The following is a 17,140-nucleotide window of genomic DNA, read 5'->3' on the forward strand; positions in this document are numbered from 1 at the left end:
ATATACTCAGTTGAATCCAGTCATACAGAGTTAAATAGATAATATTTTGACAAATATGTCAGATTCTAGCTTCAAAGATTTGGTTGCTGAAAACCTGGCATCCATAATCCATCCATTTACTGAAGGATAATGAATCCCTTTGGTTCTAAATAGATGACTTTAAGATGCTGTTTGTCTAGTGGGGATATTAATTATATAAAATATTGGAAACATCTTTTAAAGTCTGGAAAAAACTACTGGTCAAGACTGCTTTCAAATATTAAAAATGTTGTGCTTTTTAGAGCAGAATTGCTCTCTATTATTTACCATAACAAAAATACATTCCTCTCACCAGCCTATCTATAGCGATAGATGTGTAAAAACTTAAAAACATTAAACTCTCCAGAATCTTTTAACCAGAACAACTAACGAACACTAACTTATCGCTGCGGCTCTGGAGCGCCACACGATGGAGTGACGATGTTCCTGCCTTCCTGGTGGAAGATTGTAACTGTGCTGTGTTAATTATGCACAGTCTCAAAACTCTGAGTAATCAGTGGCAGGAGGTGCTGTTATTAAAACATTGCTATGATCTCTCATGCATCCATGTTTTCAAAAAAATGTATATGAACCTTCCAGTCTGCATTGTTTCAATTATTTACAACCAAAAAATCATTAAATGTTAAGTGTTTCAGGTTTGTCCCAAGACTTAGCCCCTCACTTTTGAATGTTGTACATTTTTTTAATTTTTATTTAACTCACTTTTATCGCTGTTTCAGTATAATTGAAGCTTTAATTATTCACATTTTTAATTGGATATGCATGTTTTTTACGTATTTTGCAAGTAGCTGAGTATAATCATTAATGATACCAACTGCTACTTCACCTGTTAATTTAACTTTTTTGGAGGTAATTTGCACATGCTCAGAATGGAACTGAGTAAATTAAATTAAAGGTCCCGATAGACATATTTTAAAGCCCTGACCTGCTGTTTGTGTCGTTATCTAGGCAGTGAACCGGCAGGTTGGCCTCGAGCAGCAGCTGCAGACACTAAAGGAGAACGAACAGGCGCTCCAAACACTGCAGGAGTCCCTGAACCAGCTGGACCACACACTAACGTCCTACCTCACTGATCGTGTAGACGCGTTCCAGCTCCCCCTGGAGGCACAGGTATAACTACACCTTATAAACTCCTGGAAATGAGTTTGCTTAGAGAGCTCACCTCTGTTTATAGGCTCAAGAAGTTAAGATCCATGTTCCCACAGAGTACAAAATTTGATGAAGAGTATTTTCCAGACCAGGATAATTGTTGAAAACAAAAGAAGAGAATCAAATAAAAAGAGCATTTTCAGACTTTATTCTTCATTTCGTTATCTATATGCTGTTCTTCCTTACTTCTTTCCTTTTGTCCTTTCCTTCCTAGTATACTTCCTACTGTCATCCCTTACCCACTTTCCCCCTTGTCGTTTCTTTACGTGTTTCACTCTTTCTTTCCTCCTATTCTTCTTCCTTCCTTCTTTCTCAAACTGTTCCTTCAGTCCTCATGTCCCCGATTGTTTCCTGTTTGTCCCCTTACTTCTTTCCTTATTTGTGGTGTTCCTTCTTCCTTCTTTTTACATGTCTTTTCTTTTGTCCGTTCTTTTCCTGCTTTCCTCCCCTCCTAGTTCCTTTTGTCATCCTTGTCTGTTCTTTTTCTTCCTTATGTCATTCCTGTTTTTTTATTTTTTCCCCATGTCTCTGACATTCCTCCCTTTTTTGTCTAATAATCCATCAGATAAATTTTTGTCCTTTCTAAAGAGTTAACCACTAAGACTTGGAAAATTAATAAATTAAATTAGGGCATGTGCAGTTACTAGAAACTTGCATATGTTACACACCTGCTTAGTTGTTGCTCTTCCTGCAGACCATTGGTGCAGAGATTGCCGCTCATGAACTCACGGTAGAAGAGATGAAGCGAAGGAATGTGACCAACTTGCCTTCTCCCACCGCTGAAGGAAAACCGGTCCGTGGTGCGACCATGTTGGACCAGCTACAGGTAACACTGACTCCTACTGGATGATGTTGGTAACTGTTCCTCATGTTATTTTCTGTTATTTCAGTGTCCAAAGTTAATAAGTCAAAAGATATTTCTTTATATAAGCTTTTCATGTTTAGAGTGATAAAAGGCAATAGAAATGTGTGACTTTGACATTTGGTTTGATGACTGCAGCGGAAACTGAGAGAGATCTCCACGAAGTACCAGCTGTTCCAGAAGCCAGCCAATTTTGAGCAGCGCATGTTGGACTGTAAGCAAGTTCTGGATGGTGCGAAAGCTGAGCTACCAATTCTGGATGTTAAAGATGTGGAACCTGAAATAATTCAGTCCCACCTCAGTGGTTGCATGGTGAGGAATTTGAGCTTTCCCTGTGGGCACTGTAGTTCAGCTATTTAGTTTTTTTCCAAGAAAGTAGTGTTTTGTACTCTTTTTGAACATATAGCAAATGTTAAAGTAATTGCAGTAATACATATTTGAGCATGTATGTAGAATTTTGACCTGATGTGGATCACAGAAAACCCACATTAAATATTAAATTATTGCAAGTACAAAATGAATATGACTTTCTGGTGCTTCATGAGTGTGTGACCTTACCTGTAGGCACTTCATTCTTAATGAAAATGTGTTGTGTGCTTTTTCTGCTTTGTAGAAATTGTATAAGTTGCTGAGCGAGGTGAAGCTAGAGGTGGAGACGGTGATAAAAACAGGTCGTCAGATTGTGCAGAAACAGCAGACAGAAAATCCCAAAGCCATGGATGAACAGCTTACTGCTCTAAAGCTGCTCTACAATGACCTGGGGGCTCAGGTAATTTAAGGACATATTGTTTTGGAGCAAAAAGCAATGAAATTAAGATTTGGTGACAATCATGGTTTCTGTATAATCTTGAAAAATGTGAAATTAGATTTTTGAGCCTTCTTTCCATCTAGTTTCAACCCACACATTTCCCTCTGTGGACTTTTTATATACTTTATATTTGGGAGCTACATGAAGGACTGAGAACCCTGAAATGTTTAGTCTGAAAATGTCTGGAGCTTAATGAAAAACATGTTGTAACCCTGGAGATGGTTCATATCGTCCTCTCTTTGTCTTCCCAGGTAACAGAGGGCAAACAGGACCTGGAAAAAGCCCTGTCTCTGTCTCAGAAGTTTGATCAAGAGAGCTCTGCCCTGCAGGAATGGCTGAGCACTACTGAAGCTCAGCTCCAGCAGAAGAACAGCTGTGGAGACATGCCAGCTGACATCGAGGCCGAGATTAGATGGGCTAATGTTAGTAGGCGTTTATTAAAAGCTTACATTACCCTAGACTTTTTATAAGCTCTGTGATCACATTTATTTCAAGCTGTGAAGTATTTTCTATGTATGTGTAAAGCAAAAAACAAACCACACAAGTAGATATCTGTCTCACCAGAAGATGGTGCACAAAAACTGTTTAAACTGGAGTCATGCATCATTTCTCCTTCTAATTTCCCAGTTTTTTTTTAAAGTTATGCAGTTTATCTGCACATTTTTCTACCGATTCTTATTTTCTGGTTTATTTGGGGATGTGAAAGTCAGGTTGTTTAACTGTTACTGTTTTCATCTGAGTTGTCTGCTATATAAGCACCTTAAATGTGCCGTTCAATCAGGGCCTGCTGAAGGAGTCGGAGCATCGGAAGGAGGAGCTTTCCAGCCTCACGGAGATCAGTGCAGGTCTGCAGACGTTGGTGGAGGGTAGCGAGGCTCAGCTGGAGGGCAAACTCTGCAGTCTGAACGAAGCATGGGGCCAAGTTCGCACCTGGACCGAAGACTGGCTGAGTGCTGTTCTGGTTAGAGCAAATGTTGCATACAATGGGAATAAATAAATAACACACAGCATATTTTTATTTACTTAAGGTTGTCAGAGTAAGCAGAATATTCGACTTGATTAATGTTGTATAAAAACATGCTTCAGCTTTTCTCACCATAAGTTAAGCAGAACAGAAAAAAGCTACTTTTAAATGAAAAGATATCCAAGAGAACTTTTAGCATAAAGTTTCTGATTTTATAACTTGTGTAATGTAATGTATCTAATATCAAAGTTTAGATTGATTTTAACATTGACATTAATACTGTTTTTTAATGTCAAGATGCACTACATTATTATTCATGAAAATTTTGCAACCAGAATGAAAACATTCTTCAGTATGTTGTTTAGAAAATCACAGAAACTAGGAAAAGAAACGAAAATGAATTCAGATGGATTGCAAATTAATAAAACCATTAGATGCTAATTGTCACTTCATTACTAAACATCTTTTTTGTGTAATCAAGGTTTCAATTTGTAAACAATATCCAAGTGAATTGTTTTGTGTCTTGGTGTGTGTGTGTGCAGAGTCACGAGAATGAGGTGGAGATCTTCGATGAGAACTTGGCTCATATCAGCACCTGGCTCTACCAGACCCAGATCCACCTGGATGAGGCCGAGCGGATTCCTCCAGCTGAAAGAGAAAAAGTGCTGAAGGTAAAAAGCAAAAGATAATAATTGCAATTTAATTATGACACACCAGTACATGTGGTGTGCAATGATCCTGATATGTAGAAATGGTGCATAACATGTCAAACACACTTGAAAAATTTAATTTCACCTCTTTTTTATTTTTCACTAAAATTCTGATTCTTTTAATTTAAAGTCATAGAGCCATTTAACATTTATTCCAGATTTATTCCTTTAAAAGCTTAAAAGCATAAGATTTAAAATTGTTTACTTAAACTTATTGGCCCTGTGGGCTTTATGCGCTTTATTAAAATCAGTCATAAGTTACTACAGAAGTTTTGCTAATTTCCCAATCTGCCAGTTTTATCAAGCTCTGACAACTAGAGATTTTAGCAGATTTAGATTTTTCTTTAAGTCCCCAAAATAATACCTGTCAAAGTATTTACAGTGGTGCTGTGATGCAATGAAAATGTACTTAATTTTAATTAATTAAAAATAATATTTGAAAGATTGGGGGAAAAAAAGCAGTTCCATGTTTTACTTTTAAATTGTATCATAAAAAGATAACAAGCTGCCTCTTGATTGGTTTCCAGAGCATGCTGGAGCAGCTGGACGAGATCAGTCTGCGTGTGGACAACGTGAGGGACCAAGCAGTCATCCTGATGACTAGCAGGGGGCCCGCCTGTCGAGATGTTGTTGAGCCCAAGCTGGCAGAGTTGAACTGTAACTTTGATAAAGTTTCCCAACACATAAAATCTACCCAGGTATAAGGGCATGAAATACGTTTCCTAAAAGATTTAACTTAAAATGAAAAGCTGTCTTGTTCAACCATTTTTTATTTTAAATTTTCCTTTGATGAGCAGATGATGACCAGCCTGGAGTCAGGAAATTTTGAAATAAATCAACAGATACCTCAGGAGGTACATACGTCTTTAATTACAGCTTGGCTTTAATGTTTTGAATCTGAATCATTGGCTAATTTCTTATAATTTATTCCATGCATACTAAAAATGAGCAGAAGCGTTCAACACGACACGGCTTCTCTTTTTGAGGATGCGGTCAGATAATTGTGCCTATGTTTGAAGCTCAGACTGACTTGCCCTCGGGTTTGTTTTTGTTTCTTTTAATCAGGTTACTCACAGTCAGGAGAGCCAAGAAGAAAGTCAGACTCCTCTTGCTCAGACTGTGTTCCCAACTGAGATAAAGGACCTTCAGGCAGAGCTGCAGGACAAATTGAGGACTCTGCATGAGGAGCAGGACCAAGTAAACATCCTTGATGATGATAAGGTACTCAAGGTTAATAGGAATGATTTCATTTTTAAATCTTTGTAAGCAAAGGGGTTTAATAACCTGCACCATAATAGTGACACAGTATTTCCCTCTGTCTGGTTCTTTAGCTCCTCTAGTTTTCTTGTGGATCTTGAGCAGAAAGGAATGTTGACCTCAGTCATTCTCTCTATTATTTTTGTGAGATGTGCAATAAAAAATAACCTGCACTTCAGGCTATATGCAGTAAAGCTGATAAGGACAGCTTTGATTGGGAACTTCAAGGTTTAACAAGTTTGGAATCAATCTGTGCTATCAAGTTTTATGACCGTAAACACACCGGCTGGGAAAATAAAATCAGACCAATCTGACACGAGGTCATTGTCCTATTCAGGAAGTTTTGTTTTCCAGTCTACACCCTGTACTGCCTGTCTAAGTGGATACATACACAGCAACCCAAGAAAAACAAAAACTAAATTAAATCATTTGAGCTCTATCTTTGTTTTCCCTACACTAGATGGACGAGGAGAAGGCCAGCGTTGAGGACTTGCTGAGAAGAGGAGAAGAGCTGCTGCAGCAAACTTCAGATGAGCCTCAGAAGGAAGAGTTGAGAGTAATGCTGCTTAGGTTGCAGAGCCAGTATTCTGCTCGAAGGGTGAGGCAAATAAACACTTCATGTCTTTAATTCTAGTCATGTAAAATTTATTTTGCCATTTAATTAAAAATGTCTGCGCACAGTTTATCTTGCTTGTTTCTTCCCGTTTTAGGACTTTCTTAAAAATAGGCAGATTACGATCTCTGAGGTGTCATCATCTTCCCTCATCTTTGGAGATCAGACATCAGAGTTTACTGCTGAGGTAAGTGGCATGGATACAGCCCTATAGATGTTTACAACAGGCCTGAGCTAATCACTTGTCAAGGTACAAAATGTTGCTGCTTTTGCAGCAAAATGTGGAAACTAGGTTGTTGGAGTTGTGCTGTATTTTCGCCAGCAGTCATCTGCAAAAGTGGCTGCTGATCCCAACAATGGAATAAAATTTTCCCTGCTCATCTCTAGTATGGAAAATGATCCACATTTTCCATACTAGTGTGGAAAATCTCACACTCACATACTAGTGTGAGATAATGTTCAGCACCAAGTGCTGAACATTATCTCACACCACGCTTTTTATCTCCAGGTTGCACGGTAGAGCATTTTTGGATTGAGTTAGCTTTAACTTGGCTTTACTAATCAAGCAATTCATCTCTTTTACAAGTATTATCCTTTGGATTATAACGAAATGAGGGCGCAAACTCTCCACTGAGAAAATTCAGATTCATCTGAGTGCCTTTTTCTATGCCATCCTGGGAAACCACCCATATTAAAAGTTGCCTCTGGATGTTGTTTTACTCCTAATTACAATGACATGCTGATTACTTCTACTCCTCTCCAATCCAGGAGATGTCTGTAACAGGTCACAGCAGAGCTCAGACACTCACTCCTTCTGACTACCTGTTGGAGATCAACAAAGTTCTTCTCGCCATGGCTGACAATGAGCTGCTCCTGAACTCCTCGGAGCTTAATGGGGGGCTTTATGAAGACTTTTCAAGTCAGGAAGACACACTAAAGGTAGGCTTTATTCCTAAATACATCCACCTACATCAGCAAATTTGTGTTGGTCTGTTTCATAAAATCCCAATCACCTGCATGGATGACTTTAAACTGGACTTGACTGGTGTTGAGTGATAATCTACTGTATTTGCTAAATGTTTTCATTGTTTCCTCATGTATTCTTGTATATTTGTGCTCCAGACTATTAAAGATAATTTGGAGCATCTGGGCGAGCAGATACATGGAATCCATGAGCGACAGCCTGAAGCGATGCGAGATGCTTCCCCGGATGAAGTGGTTCAAATAGGAGACAACCTAACACAGCTCAACGCAGAATGGGACCGCCTCAATCGCATGCACAATCAGCGCAAAGGGTATGTTAAACTTCACATATTGGCAAAAATATATTGAAGAAAAACAAAGGGAGTTGATTTTCCAGATGTGTGTGAATCGCTGCCTCAGGGCTTCTGTTGAAATCTGCAGGGACCTGGAAGACCAGCTGTCCACAGATAAATATAGCAGAATACGATCCAGCACACACTCACTGACCTTCATTCATAACGCACCAGTTGCTTGGGAATAAGCAATGTCATGCCTATTCATGTTTTCATTCCCACAAGTAAACAGGCAGACAGTGGATGACATTGACCACCGACATAATTTTTTGAACATAAGCAGTCTTTGTTTGCAGAGTGTAGTGGGTGCAAAGACGCAAGTAAGCTAGGGAGAAAATGTTCAGGTTGCATGCAAACACTGAAGCATGCGCAAAACCTCTGGGCATTGCTGTTAATCAGAAGAATGGAGCTTATTTTGAAAAACGGCTCATCAAAAACTAATTTCCTCAACTTCTCTCTCTCATCTCTTCTGCTCTGTTCAAAGAGATGCTGCAAGATGAGCAGTGTGATAAAGTTCAGGGTTTTCTGTTTTTTCAGTAATCGTCCTTCTGGTCTATATTTCAACATTTAGCAACACTGCAGTGAGCTTTTTGTTGGTTTCAGGGCTTCTTGAGTGTAATAAATTTTTTTAATAGAAATCAAATAATCTGTTTTCCGATGGGTGAACAGGATTTAATTCTTGGAGGGCATAATAATTTTACAGACTCATGGGAAGCTGTGAAACCTGAAAAGCTAACAAAGTGTAGGGGTGATAATTGAAAAGCATAAAATATTAATCAGAAAATGAAATAATTCTCACTTTTTCCCAACAGCTAAAGTCTTAAATTTAACCTTTTGTGTAGACAAGTGTTTTTTATTTTTTATTTTTTTGTTTTGTTTTTTAGTGAGGGACTGTCTACTTCTATATAATATAATTATATGTGCTGAAACCACCATGTTATTGACATACTTATGTGCTTCTGTTCCATTGTTTTAACAGACACTAATAAATGAGTCACTTAAAGAAACTTTCTGAACAGAATCAACGCAAAGACGCCTTCTGGAGATTAATTGTAGTAAGCTGGGGGGAAAACATGGATTGTACAAACCGGGAGTATTACCAGAATAATTTTGTTGAATTTTCATTCTTGTTCTTTTGGGCTTAAATTTGCACAAAACTGTTGTAATTTTTACTTTAATTCCACGGGAGTTCATCTTGCTAATGCTGTGCTACTCCTAATACTGAGGATAACAAGGCATAACTATGTCTGTCTCTTGTTTTGGCGTATAGGAGTTTTGACCGTGCCATTGAGGAGTGGGGCCGGTTTCACTGTGACTTGAAGGATCTGAGTCAATGGCTGACTGAAACTGAGATCCTGCTGTCCGAAAGCGTCGGCCCTGATGGACAGCTCGACCTTGGATATGCACGGCAACACCAGGAGGTCAGTGAGGGGCCCTGTGAGGTTTATGACTTGTTCTATATATTTTTCAAATGTGGAGAATTTCTTCCATCCAGGACACAGAATTTTTAATTGTCTTTGTATATTTATTATTTTTAATAAAGAATGCTTTGATAATATCTAAACGTTTACACGAGAAGTGCAGTACACACTATGAGCAACTTTATAAGTTCAAAGCAGGACAATTAAATTCCCAGAATGGCGATATAATATGTTTGAGAGAAAGCCAACTTGATATTTTATATTAAACAGAGGATAATTGCATCTCTTTCCCTAAGGGAAAAACCAAATTCCACCCTGAACTTCACAAAATCACTTTGTCTGTTTATTATGCAGAGCAGAAATGAGAAAAGCCAAGAATAAGATGAGAAAGGACCTTTAATTTGGCTTTGTTTGATCACTTAAGTGCTATTTTCATTTCTGTTAGAAATTAAATCGTCTAAAGCTGCAGCGTTATCGCTGGCGGCACCTCCACCTCTGCTGCCTTTATCAGTGAGATTTGCAGCACTTGAGCTGTGCTCAATCCTTCTGGATTCTTTATATATTTTAAGTTACTGATGATGAGAAGGAGGATCAGGAGGAAAGGAAGTGAAATATCTTAACAGCTGACTCACTGTACAATCACTCACCTTACTTTATGGGTCTGTCTGGATCTTTAAATCTGTCCAGGTGGAAGGTGGGAATTTGGCAGCTCAAATCTGAACTTGCTTCAAATCATGCCAACATGTCGATAACAGATTTACTTTGAAAGATGTACTTGAACTCAGGATTTAGTATGAGCTTCATACAATTACTCTGTTTCAATGAAACTCCATTCTCTTCATCTGTTTCTTTTCTAAGGAGCTGGAAGAAGGACTTTCCAGTCATCAGCCAATCCTTACTGGACTGACTCGCACTGGGGAGCAAATAACTGGGCAGCTTTCATCTCCAGATGGCCCTCTACTGGAAGAGAAGCTAGAAACTCTGGTGCAGCGCTGGAGAGCCGTCAAACGTCAGGTCTTAGACAGACAGCGCAGGTATGCACAGAAAAGAAGGGTGCAGTGCAATATAAACAGGATGCAGTGACTTTTACAAATCACTCAACATCGAGACTTTAATGTGCAACAAAATCCAGCTTCATGCTCAGGGTTCATTATGAGGCAACTGTTTCAGTCTTTTCCAGGTCAATGCTATCTCTGTTGGCATTGTTCTTGTTTTTTTTTTTTTTTGGATAAATCATGCAACCTGGAGGAATTGTAGATCCTATTATGGGTGAATAGTAATGTACTGCATGCTTGCTTGTGTGTGTGTATGTGTAGGCTGACTGGAGAGGATCCAGCCCTGTTAGAGCTGGTGAGAAGATATGAGCATCTAGCTGTGTGGCTGGACCAGGCGGAAAACGCTGCTAGCTCCCTGTCAGTCTCAGCCACTGACGAAAACCTGAAAGAGCTTAAGGTACGATTATTTACATCCAGAAAGCATCCACACACCTTGGAGACTTTTTAAAATTTTGTGGCTTTGCAACGCAAAACTATTTTGAAATAATGATGAGCGGATGTGAAGGTGGATGGAGCTAAAAAAAGAGAAACTGGCGAATGTGGCAGAGTTTCCAAACGATCATAAATCTAAATTCAATTGAAAATCTGGGACAAAACTTGGAACTGCATGTTCAAGAATGATACATACATGTAAGATTTAATTACTGTGTTTGGAAAGTTGACTAGATTTGAGGTATGTCTATGCATGTGTAAAGATGGAAAAGAAAATCCCCAAAACTTTGCAGGTGATTTGAAGCTAAATTTAGTTCTGGAAATCGTCAAATCAGTTTTAAAGCCCAGTATTCCTTACATCCACTTCACAATTTTGTGCTGCTTTATTTTGGTCTATTAAACCCCAATAAAATGCACTAAAGTTTTTGGTCAAAAGCTGATAAAATGTTTAGAGGTTCAAAGGATATATATCCGCTGCAAGACAGTGACTATGTTTACCTAGATTATTTAGCATTTTCCATGTAATATTTTTCCTCTAACTCAAAACAAACCGATATAGATCCTATTTCTCTTCTTCAGCAAAACAGTTTTGAAAGAACTAGCGACATCGTTTTCATTTATTTTTCTTCTCTCTGGAGAGCAAACATTTTCAAGCCAAACATTTTTTTTTCAGGAGACACTGAAAGCTACAGTGATTGAAACTACCTTGCACATCATTGCATTTGGATTTCCCAGACTTCTTGTTTTTTTCCTTCTTCTACCTAACCTATAGTTTTTGTTGAAATGAAGGATGAGTTCTCCTGTTTTTTGCAGGCTCTTGCTGTGGAAATGGATGCTCAGAATGAACGCCTTGGTTGGCTAAACAAACACGCTCCCCAGATCTTGGCCAGTCCCAGTGTGAGCACTCAAAGCAGAGACCATCATGTTGGAAAACTCAGAGCCATCAATCTCAAATGGAGCAAGGTGAAATTAAAGTTACAAGTGAACTTGGATTCACTCTTCAGACTTTTTTTTTTTCTCTCATCTGATCTTGCCTATAATATTTTTTTCTTGACAGGTGACCCATGACTTGCTGGATAAGGTGGGGGAGGTGGAGACAAACCTGCAGAGTCACACTCTGTTTCAGGACAGGATGGCCAAGCTGACGGACTGGGTCATTATCACAAACCAGACAATTATGACTAGAGGACTAAATCCTGTCCAGGCTCAGGTAGTTTTTCAAGATTGTATCACAAGAGGCAGCATGCATGAATATTCAGACAGCAGTTTTAGTTTTTGTTTTTATTCATTTGCAGGCTCTCGAGGTCTCAATGAAAGACAGGAAGAAGGACCTGGAGGACTTATTGGCTCATTCTATCGAGCTGCAGAAACATCAGCAGCTGTTGCCTCAGGAAAAGGTCCCTGATTCTATAATAAGATGCTTTGATAAAGGACATATTGTATTTAATTACACCATATTGCTCTATTAAAGTGTCACAATTCTACCAAGAGGTCATTTATTCTAATTTCTGTGCTAAAACATTAATTTTAACGTTTGTAGCCTTTTCGCCGTTTGTGCTCTCAGGGTAAAGTAGAGCAGCTGGCTGCTGACTGGAAAGCCCTGGATGGCCATTTAAGGCAATCTCTTCAGGTTCCTGTCTCTCCATGGACACATCAGCAACATGTTGTCCAGCACCAACAGCTTGGTAAGAAACAACAGGGAATGAGTTTTTCTGTTTCTAATGAAATAGATCAGATAAGAGGAAATTGTTATATAAAAACTCACAATTGATTTAGATTAACTAATTTTTCTGATTAACCATTTTTTTAAGGTTAGCTTTAATGATCTCATGCCAGACTCTTTAGGTACAGACCTGCAAAATCAAAAAATCGCTGACATTGAATCTGCCTGTCTGAACACATAATTTTCACATAGAAATTAATTTACAGAAAGATAAAAAACATCACTGGCATTTATTGATCTAGAATGGCTTAAAAAAAGCAAGGTGTTTGAGCTTTAGAAATAAGATTCATTATCTTCAAATGAATAAAACTTGCACTAGTGGTAAAACTTCCTGTAGCCTCCAAAATTATTGCAAAAAGGCATCAGCATGTCGACTGAGTAATAATAACAAAAGTGACTATGCTATTACATCTTAATGATCCCTTTGACTTTTGGGAAAATAATCTGTGGACTAATGTAAAAAAGAAAAGAATGAAGTTTTTATGGAAAGCGTGTTTCATTGGCTTCAATCTTATTCAGCATTTCAGAAAAGAACTTCACACTGCCACTCAAACATGGTGCTGGTACTTTGAAGTCTGGGACTGATTTGTTGCTGTTGGAAAATGACCTCAGCAAAGTTCGATATGCCTTTAATTAGACAAAGAAAATTAATGAAATTTTTGGTAGTCATTAATAGTAATAAATGCGTCCCTAAACCAGCAGTTTTAGGATTAAATTAGCATTTTCTTGTAGACTTGTTTTATCAAGAACATTGCTATGGGGATAATCATATGCAAGCAACATTATGAAAACCATGTTTGAAGTCTCATTCATCCTGATTCATTATTAAACTTTTCTTGAAGCTATTTTAAAACATCAATAGAATATTGAAAATATTCTTTTCATTTCTTATTTTGCAACCAGCCCTTTTAGTATTGCACAGCATTTTTCTCTTTGACCCTTCTTTGCACTTGTTCAGTGTCTTCGGTGCCCTCGGCTGTTCACATGGCCAGCTTGGCGAGTGAGGACTCCCATCTTCGGGCCCCGTACTCAGCAGACACTGTGGCCCCCACTGATTTGAACAAACGGGCCACAGAAATGGCTGACTGGCTTCTTCTCATCACTCAGATGCTTAAATCTAACATTGTCACTATAGGAGACACAAAAGAGATCAGGACGACTATAGGACGCCTTCAGGTGAGTGAACAGAGGATGATGCAGTTAATATGCAGATAATGTTGGCTGTTTTTTTTTAAATTTATTATCATTTACCATTAAATCTTTGAAACACATTTGGTCATTAAAAATTATGACTTGATTTAAAAGAGAACTCATTGAGTTGAGAAGACAATAAAAAGTCAGCTCATGTTTTTGTCATTCAGTGGCTATGCTCTCGTCTTCGCTAATGCTCATTAAACAGATTGTGTTGCCTCTAATTGTATTCATATTCTACCATTTGTAGTAGATGTAGCATGACATCTTCACACTCTGTGTTGCTTTGTTAATGGGGCCTTGAACTAGACAATGTTGTGGGAATAATTAAATCTGGTGACAAACTCTCCAAGTTTTTTGGTTTAAGATAAGGAAATCTGCTGAAATAACTAAATAATATCTTAGAAATTAGGTTTTATTATTTGAACTGCAAAAAAAAGATGGTTTTCCAAATTTACAGATGATGATGTTTGTATTGAAAAAACTGTATATATAATGTTTTTAAAAGTCAATGCATCATCTCAGTATTTATTTAAGGGGGGACATTGAGTGTTGAGTTAAATTAAAAAGTACACTGCATTGCAAAAAATATTTATACCCCTTATTTAGTTACATACATTCTTCAAATGATAGATCAATAAAACATATAGCAGAATTATTGGCCTCCTTGCCTAACTTGATTGTTTAAATAATTGCTGAACGTACAGGTTTGATTAAAGGTTATCAGAGTGAAGGAAGCTAGATACAAATGCATGGCACAATGGTATTTACATCATGTAGAAAACTTTAAGGCTATGTATAAATTCCTTAAATTATGAACTTTTTTAGCAATAAAATACAAGAGCTTGTATTTTTGAGAGTTTGTGGTTGTATTGTGACAAAATGTGGAAAACAAAACACAGTAAATCCTTATATTTTATCTATTCATGTCAGATTCCTTAACTGAATGAGTCAAAACTCTCATGTCTTTGTTTTGTCCTCTTCCAGGTGACAAAAAGTGACCTGGAGCAGCGTCACTCTGAGCTGGAAGATATCTTCACCTTGGCACAGAACATTAAAAACAAAACCTCGAACGTTGATGTCCGCACCTCCATTTCTGAAAAATGTACGTGTGGTTTCAAAATGCATTTAACACATTAGGCTTGTAGATCAGTTTGTCAGCATCACTTTTTTTGTTTGCCTGACTGTAGTGGAGAAAGTGCGCAGCCAGTGGGACAGCACTCAACATGGCATTGAAGCCCGACTACAGCAGCTGGAAGACATGACTGTCCACAGCAATCAGTGGGAGGAAAAAAGGAAGGAGGTGAAAACCCTTATTGCTCATAACGAAGGACTCTTCCACAACCTTCTGCAGCGGGCCAAAGATCCCTTGACTAAACAACTCGAGGACTCCAAGGTTAGGGCAGATTTCCGCTTCTCTAACCCATTATGTCTGTAATTCCTGAGGTCATTTACTTTGAAGCCTCGTCCTTGTCAGTACGGTAGACTAGACATCTACTCCAGGGTATTTTTCCCAATGGACAGGAGCAAAACTTGACTCTTATTAGATGGCTTTTGAACAGCAGTGTAAGCTGGGAAGGAATAAATCCCTCCTCTGAAGTTTCACTTTGATCCTTAATAACATTCATACACCTATATAATCTTAACTGAGTTTCTTTAAATGAGTCCTGACTCAGAGGTTTTGAGAACTAAACACTAGGGGGCGTCTAAGTTTAAGATAATACAGCTTGCTTTTTGAAAGCTTACCCCTCCTGGCTAATGTGGCCAGGATGAGTAATTGTCTATTTAAAGTCGAAAGAACAGAAGCCCTTTGGTCATATAGACATGACTTATTTCCTAATTCTAAATTAAAGTCTTATATAATCTGACTGGTTGAACAAGCAGTCAGAAAACTGAGGAGCAGAACAACTACGGTAAGTTAAAGTTTTATTTGGCTTTGAGATTTAGCCAAAGCAGTTCAGGAAAGGAAGAAAGTTACATAAAAATACAAAAATGTTTTTTTCATTTTCTGGAAAATGTTATTAAATTTTTTTATAATATAATATTATATTACTATTAATAATATATCATGGATAAACATGTATGAGGAAAGCATGGAGAATATTCCCAGTCTTCATTCCTTGTCTTAATGTCAACATAAATATCTGACTTTCTAAAGAATATTGCTCCAATCAATGTGTTGCTGCCTTTTGGATAAAAGATGCAGTGTATATATTAATGCATCTTTCAATCCATGCAGCCATTCGTTTGTCGTCTCATCATTTATTTATTGTTAGTCTGTTGGCCGTTCGATCTACCCACCAGTATCTCAGCCCATGTTTTTGTGCACCAGTCTGTAAATTTTCAGTCAGTTCAACCGAGAACACTAGAAATCTAAATATGTGCAGAAACTTTCTAAAAGATTGCAAACAATTAAGCCAACTGAGAGCAGTACCAGAAGTCCTTTCAGATGGCTTTTCAATAATTAGTGAATCTCATACAGTGTATTTTGCATTATGTTTTTCAGGAGTTTTCCCAAGCCCTGGGCCGGGACCAAGTCGCAGCCTTCAATGAGCTTTCCAATCATCTTTTACGAGAGTATTCTTCCGATGACACCAGGAGAATCAAAGAGGTCACAGAGAAACAGAATGTGGCCTGGAACAGCCTGAGCAAGAGGTAAATCACCCATTTGCTTCTCTGTATGTTTATATGCAGGTTTTATTGTTTATTTGGGCTTCTGTCTCACATTGTTGCATATTTGACTAGTTTGTGTTGGTTTGCAGGGCAAATGACCGTCGTGCTCAGTTGGACAGCGAGCTGAAGGAGGTCCAGGTGTCTCTAAAGGAGCTGGAGTCCTTCCTCAGGTGGCTGCAGGAGTCTGAGACGACAGTCACCGTCCTGTCCGACGCCTCCCACAGGGAAGACGTGTCCCAGGATTCTGCCAATGTGAAGGAGCTGAGGCGACAACTGGAGGTAGGGCTGGAAATGGAAAAGGAAACCAGTGTGTGTGTCTAATTCATGCACAGGTGCTAGCCTATTATCTCAGTGTCACCCTTCATTAACGTACCCCTCACTAGCTGAACTGATGCTGTAGTGTGTGTGGATGAGCACACCTGTGTGTTTGCTGCTGGTTAAAAGTGTGTGAATGAGAGGGCATGCAGAGGGCGTGTGAACGCTTGTATGCATTGAATGTGGCTCATTGATCCTCTTGTTCTGTGCCGCTTAGGTATTCAGATTGTGTGTATTTTCTCCTTCTTTCATTTGCTTTGTCATTTACCCAGACCTTCCCTTTGGGATCATTTGACACCCATCATCTTATGCTTTATGTATCAGTATAACCTCAGAGTCCCTGTTACCTGCCTCCGCATTTATAATAGCTACAAACCTTTCTACATCCTTCTATATTTGATATATTGCTCTGGAAAAGAGGATTCTTTTTTTTTCTCAACTCCTTGGGGCTTTATATTGCATTTTATTTGGCACTGTGGATAAACTTAGTATCACACTCCTTTTTAGAACTAAAAATAATGCAAAATTGTTCAATTGTGTCAAAATATTGTCGTTCTTTTGAAGCACTGAATGACAAATCACCTCACTGATCTGATTTTCTTTTGTATTAAG

The 17,140-nt window shown here is 38.3% G+C and overlaps 1 protein-coding gene across 7 annotated transcripts in view; it reads left to right on the forward strand.

The window, feature by feature from the left end:
* The window catches only part of utrn (utrophin), a 180,002-nt gene that overhangs the window by 44,669 nt on the left and 118,193 nt on the right, over positions 1–17,140 (forward strand). For all 7 annotated transcript variants that reach the window (XM_023347826.1, XM_023347829.1, XM_023347825.1 and 4 more), the window contains 26 exons: positions 988–1,149; positions 1,883–2,014; positions 2,189–2,362; positions 2,664–2,819; positions 3,110–3,280; positions 3,640–3,819; positions 4,365–4,493; positions 5,060–5,230; positions 5,330–5,386; positions 5,598–5,753; positions 6,250–6,387; positions 6,500–6,589; positions 7,171–7,341; positions 7,525–7,697; positions 8,989–9,139; positions 9,998–10,173; positions 10,456–10,591; positions 11,440–11,589; positions 11,684–11,836; positions 11,922–12,023; positions 12,191–12,311; positions 13,308–13,525; positions 14,528–14,645; positions 14,731–14,936; positions 16,047–16,195; positions 16,303–16,492. In XM_023347826.1, the coding sequence (XP_023203594.1) occupies positions 988–1,149; positions 1,883–2,014; positions 2,189–2,362; positions 2,664–2,819; positions 3,110–3,280; positions 3,640–3,819; positions 4,365–4,493; positions 5,060–5,230; positions 5,330–5,386; positions 5,598–5,753; positions 6,250–6,387; positions 6,500–6,589; positions 7,171–7,341; positions 7,525–7,697; positions 8,989–9,139; positions 9,998–10,173; positions 10,456–10,591; positions 11,440–11,589; positions 11,684–11,836; positions 11,922–12,023; positions 12,191–12,311; positions 13,308–13,525; positions 14,528–14,645; positions 14,731–14,936; positions 16,047–16,195; positions 16,303–16,492 (3,930 nt within the window). The remainder of the gene's footprint in view (positions 1–987; positions 1,150–1,882; positions 2,015–2,188; positions 2,363–2,663; positions 2,820–3,109; positions 3,281–3,639; positions 3,820–4,364; positions 4,494–5,059; positions 5,231–5,329; positions 5,387–5,597; positions 5,754–6,249; positions 6,388–6,499; positions 6,590–7,170; positions 7,342–7,524; positions 7,698–8,988; positions 9,140–9,997; positions 10,174–10,455; positions 10,592–11,439; positions 11,590–11,683; positions 11,837–11,921; positions 12,024–12,190; positions 12,312–13,307; positions 13,526–14,527; positions 14,646–14,730; positions 14,937–16,046; positions 16,196–16,302; positions 16,493–17,140) is intronic.

The sequence above is a fragment of the Xiphophorus maculatus genome, chromosome 15 (genome assembly GCF_002775205.1).
Source record: "Xiphophorus maculatus strain JP 163 A chromosome 15, X_maculatus-5.0-male, whole genome shotgun sequence".
In the NCBI taxonomy this organism is placed as follows: domain Eukaryota; kingdom Metazoa; phylum Chordata; class Actinopteri; order Cyprinodontiformes; family Poeciliidae; genus Xiphophorus; species Xiphophorus maculatus.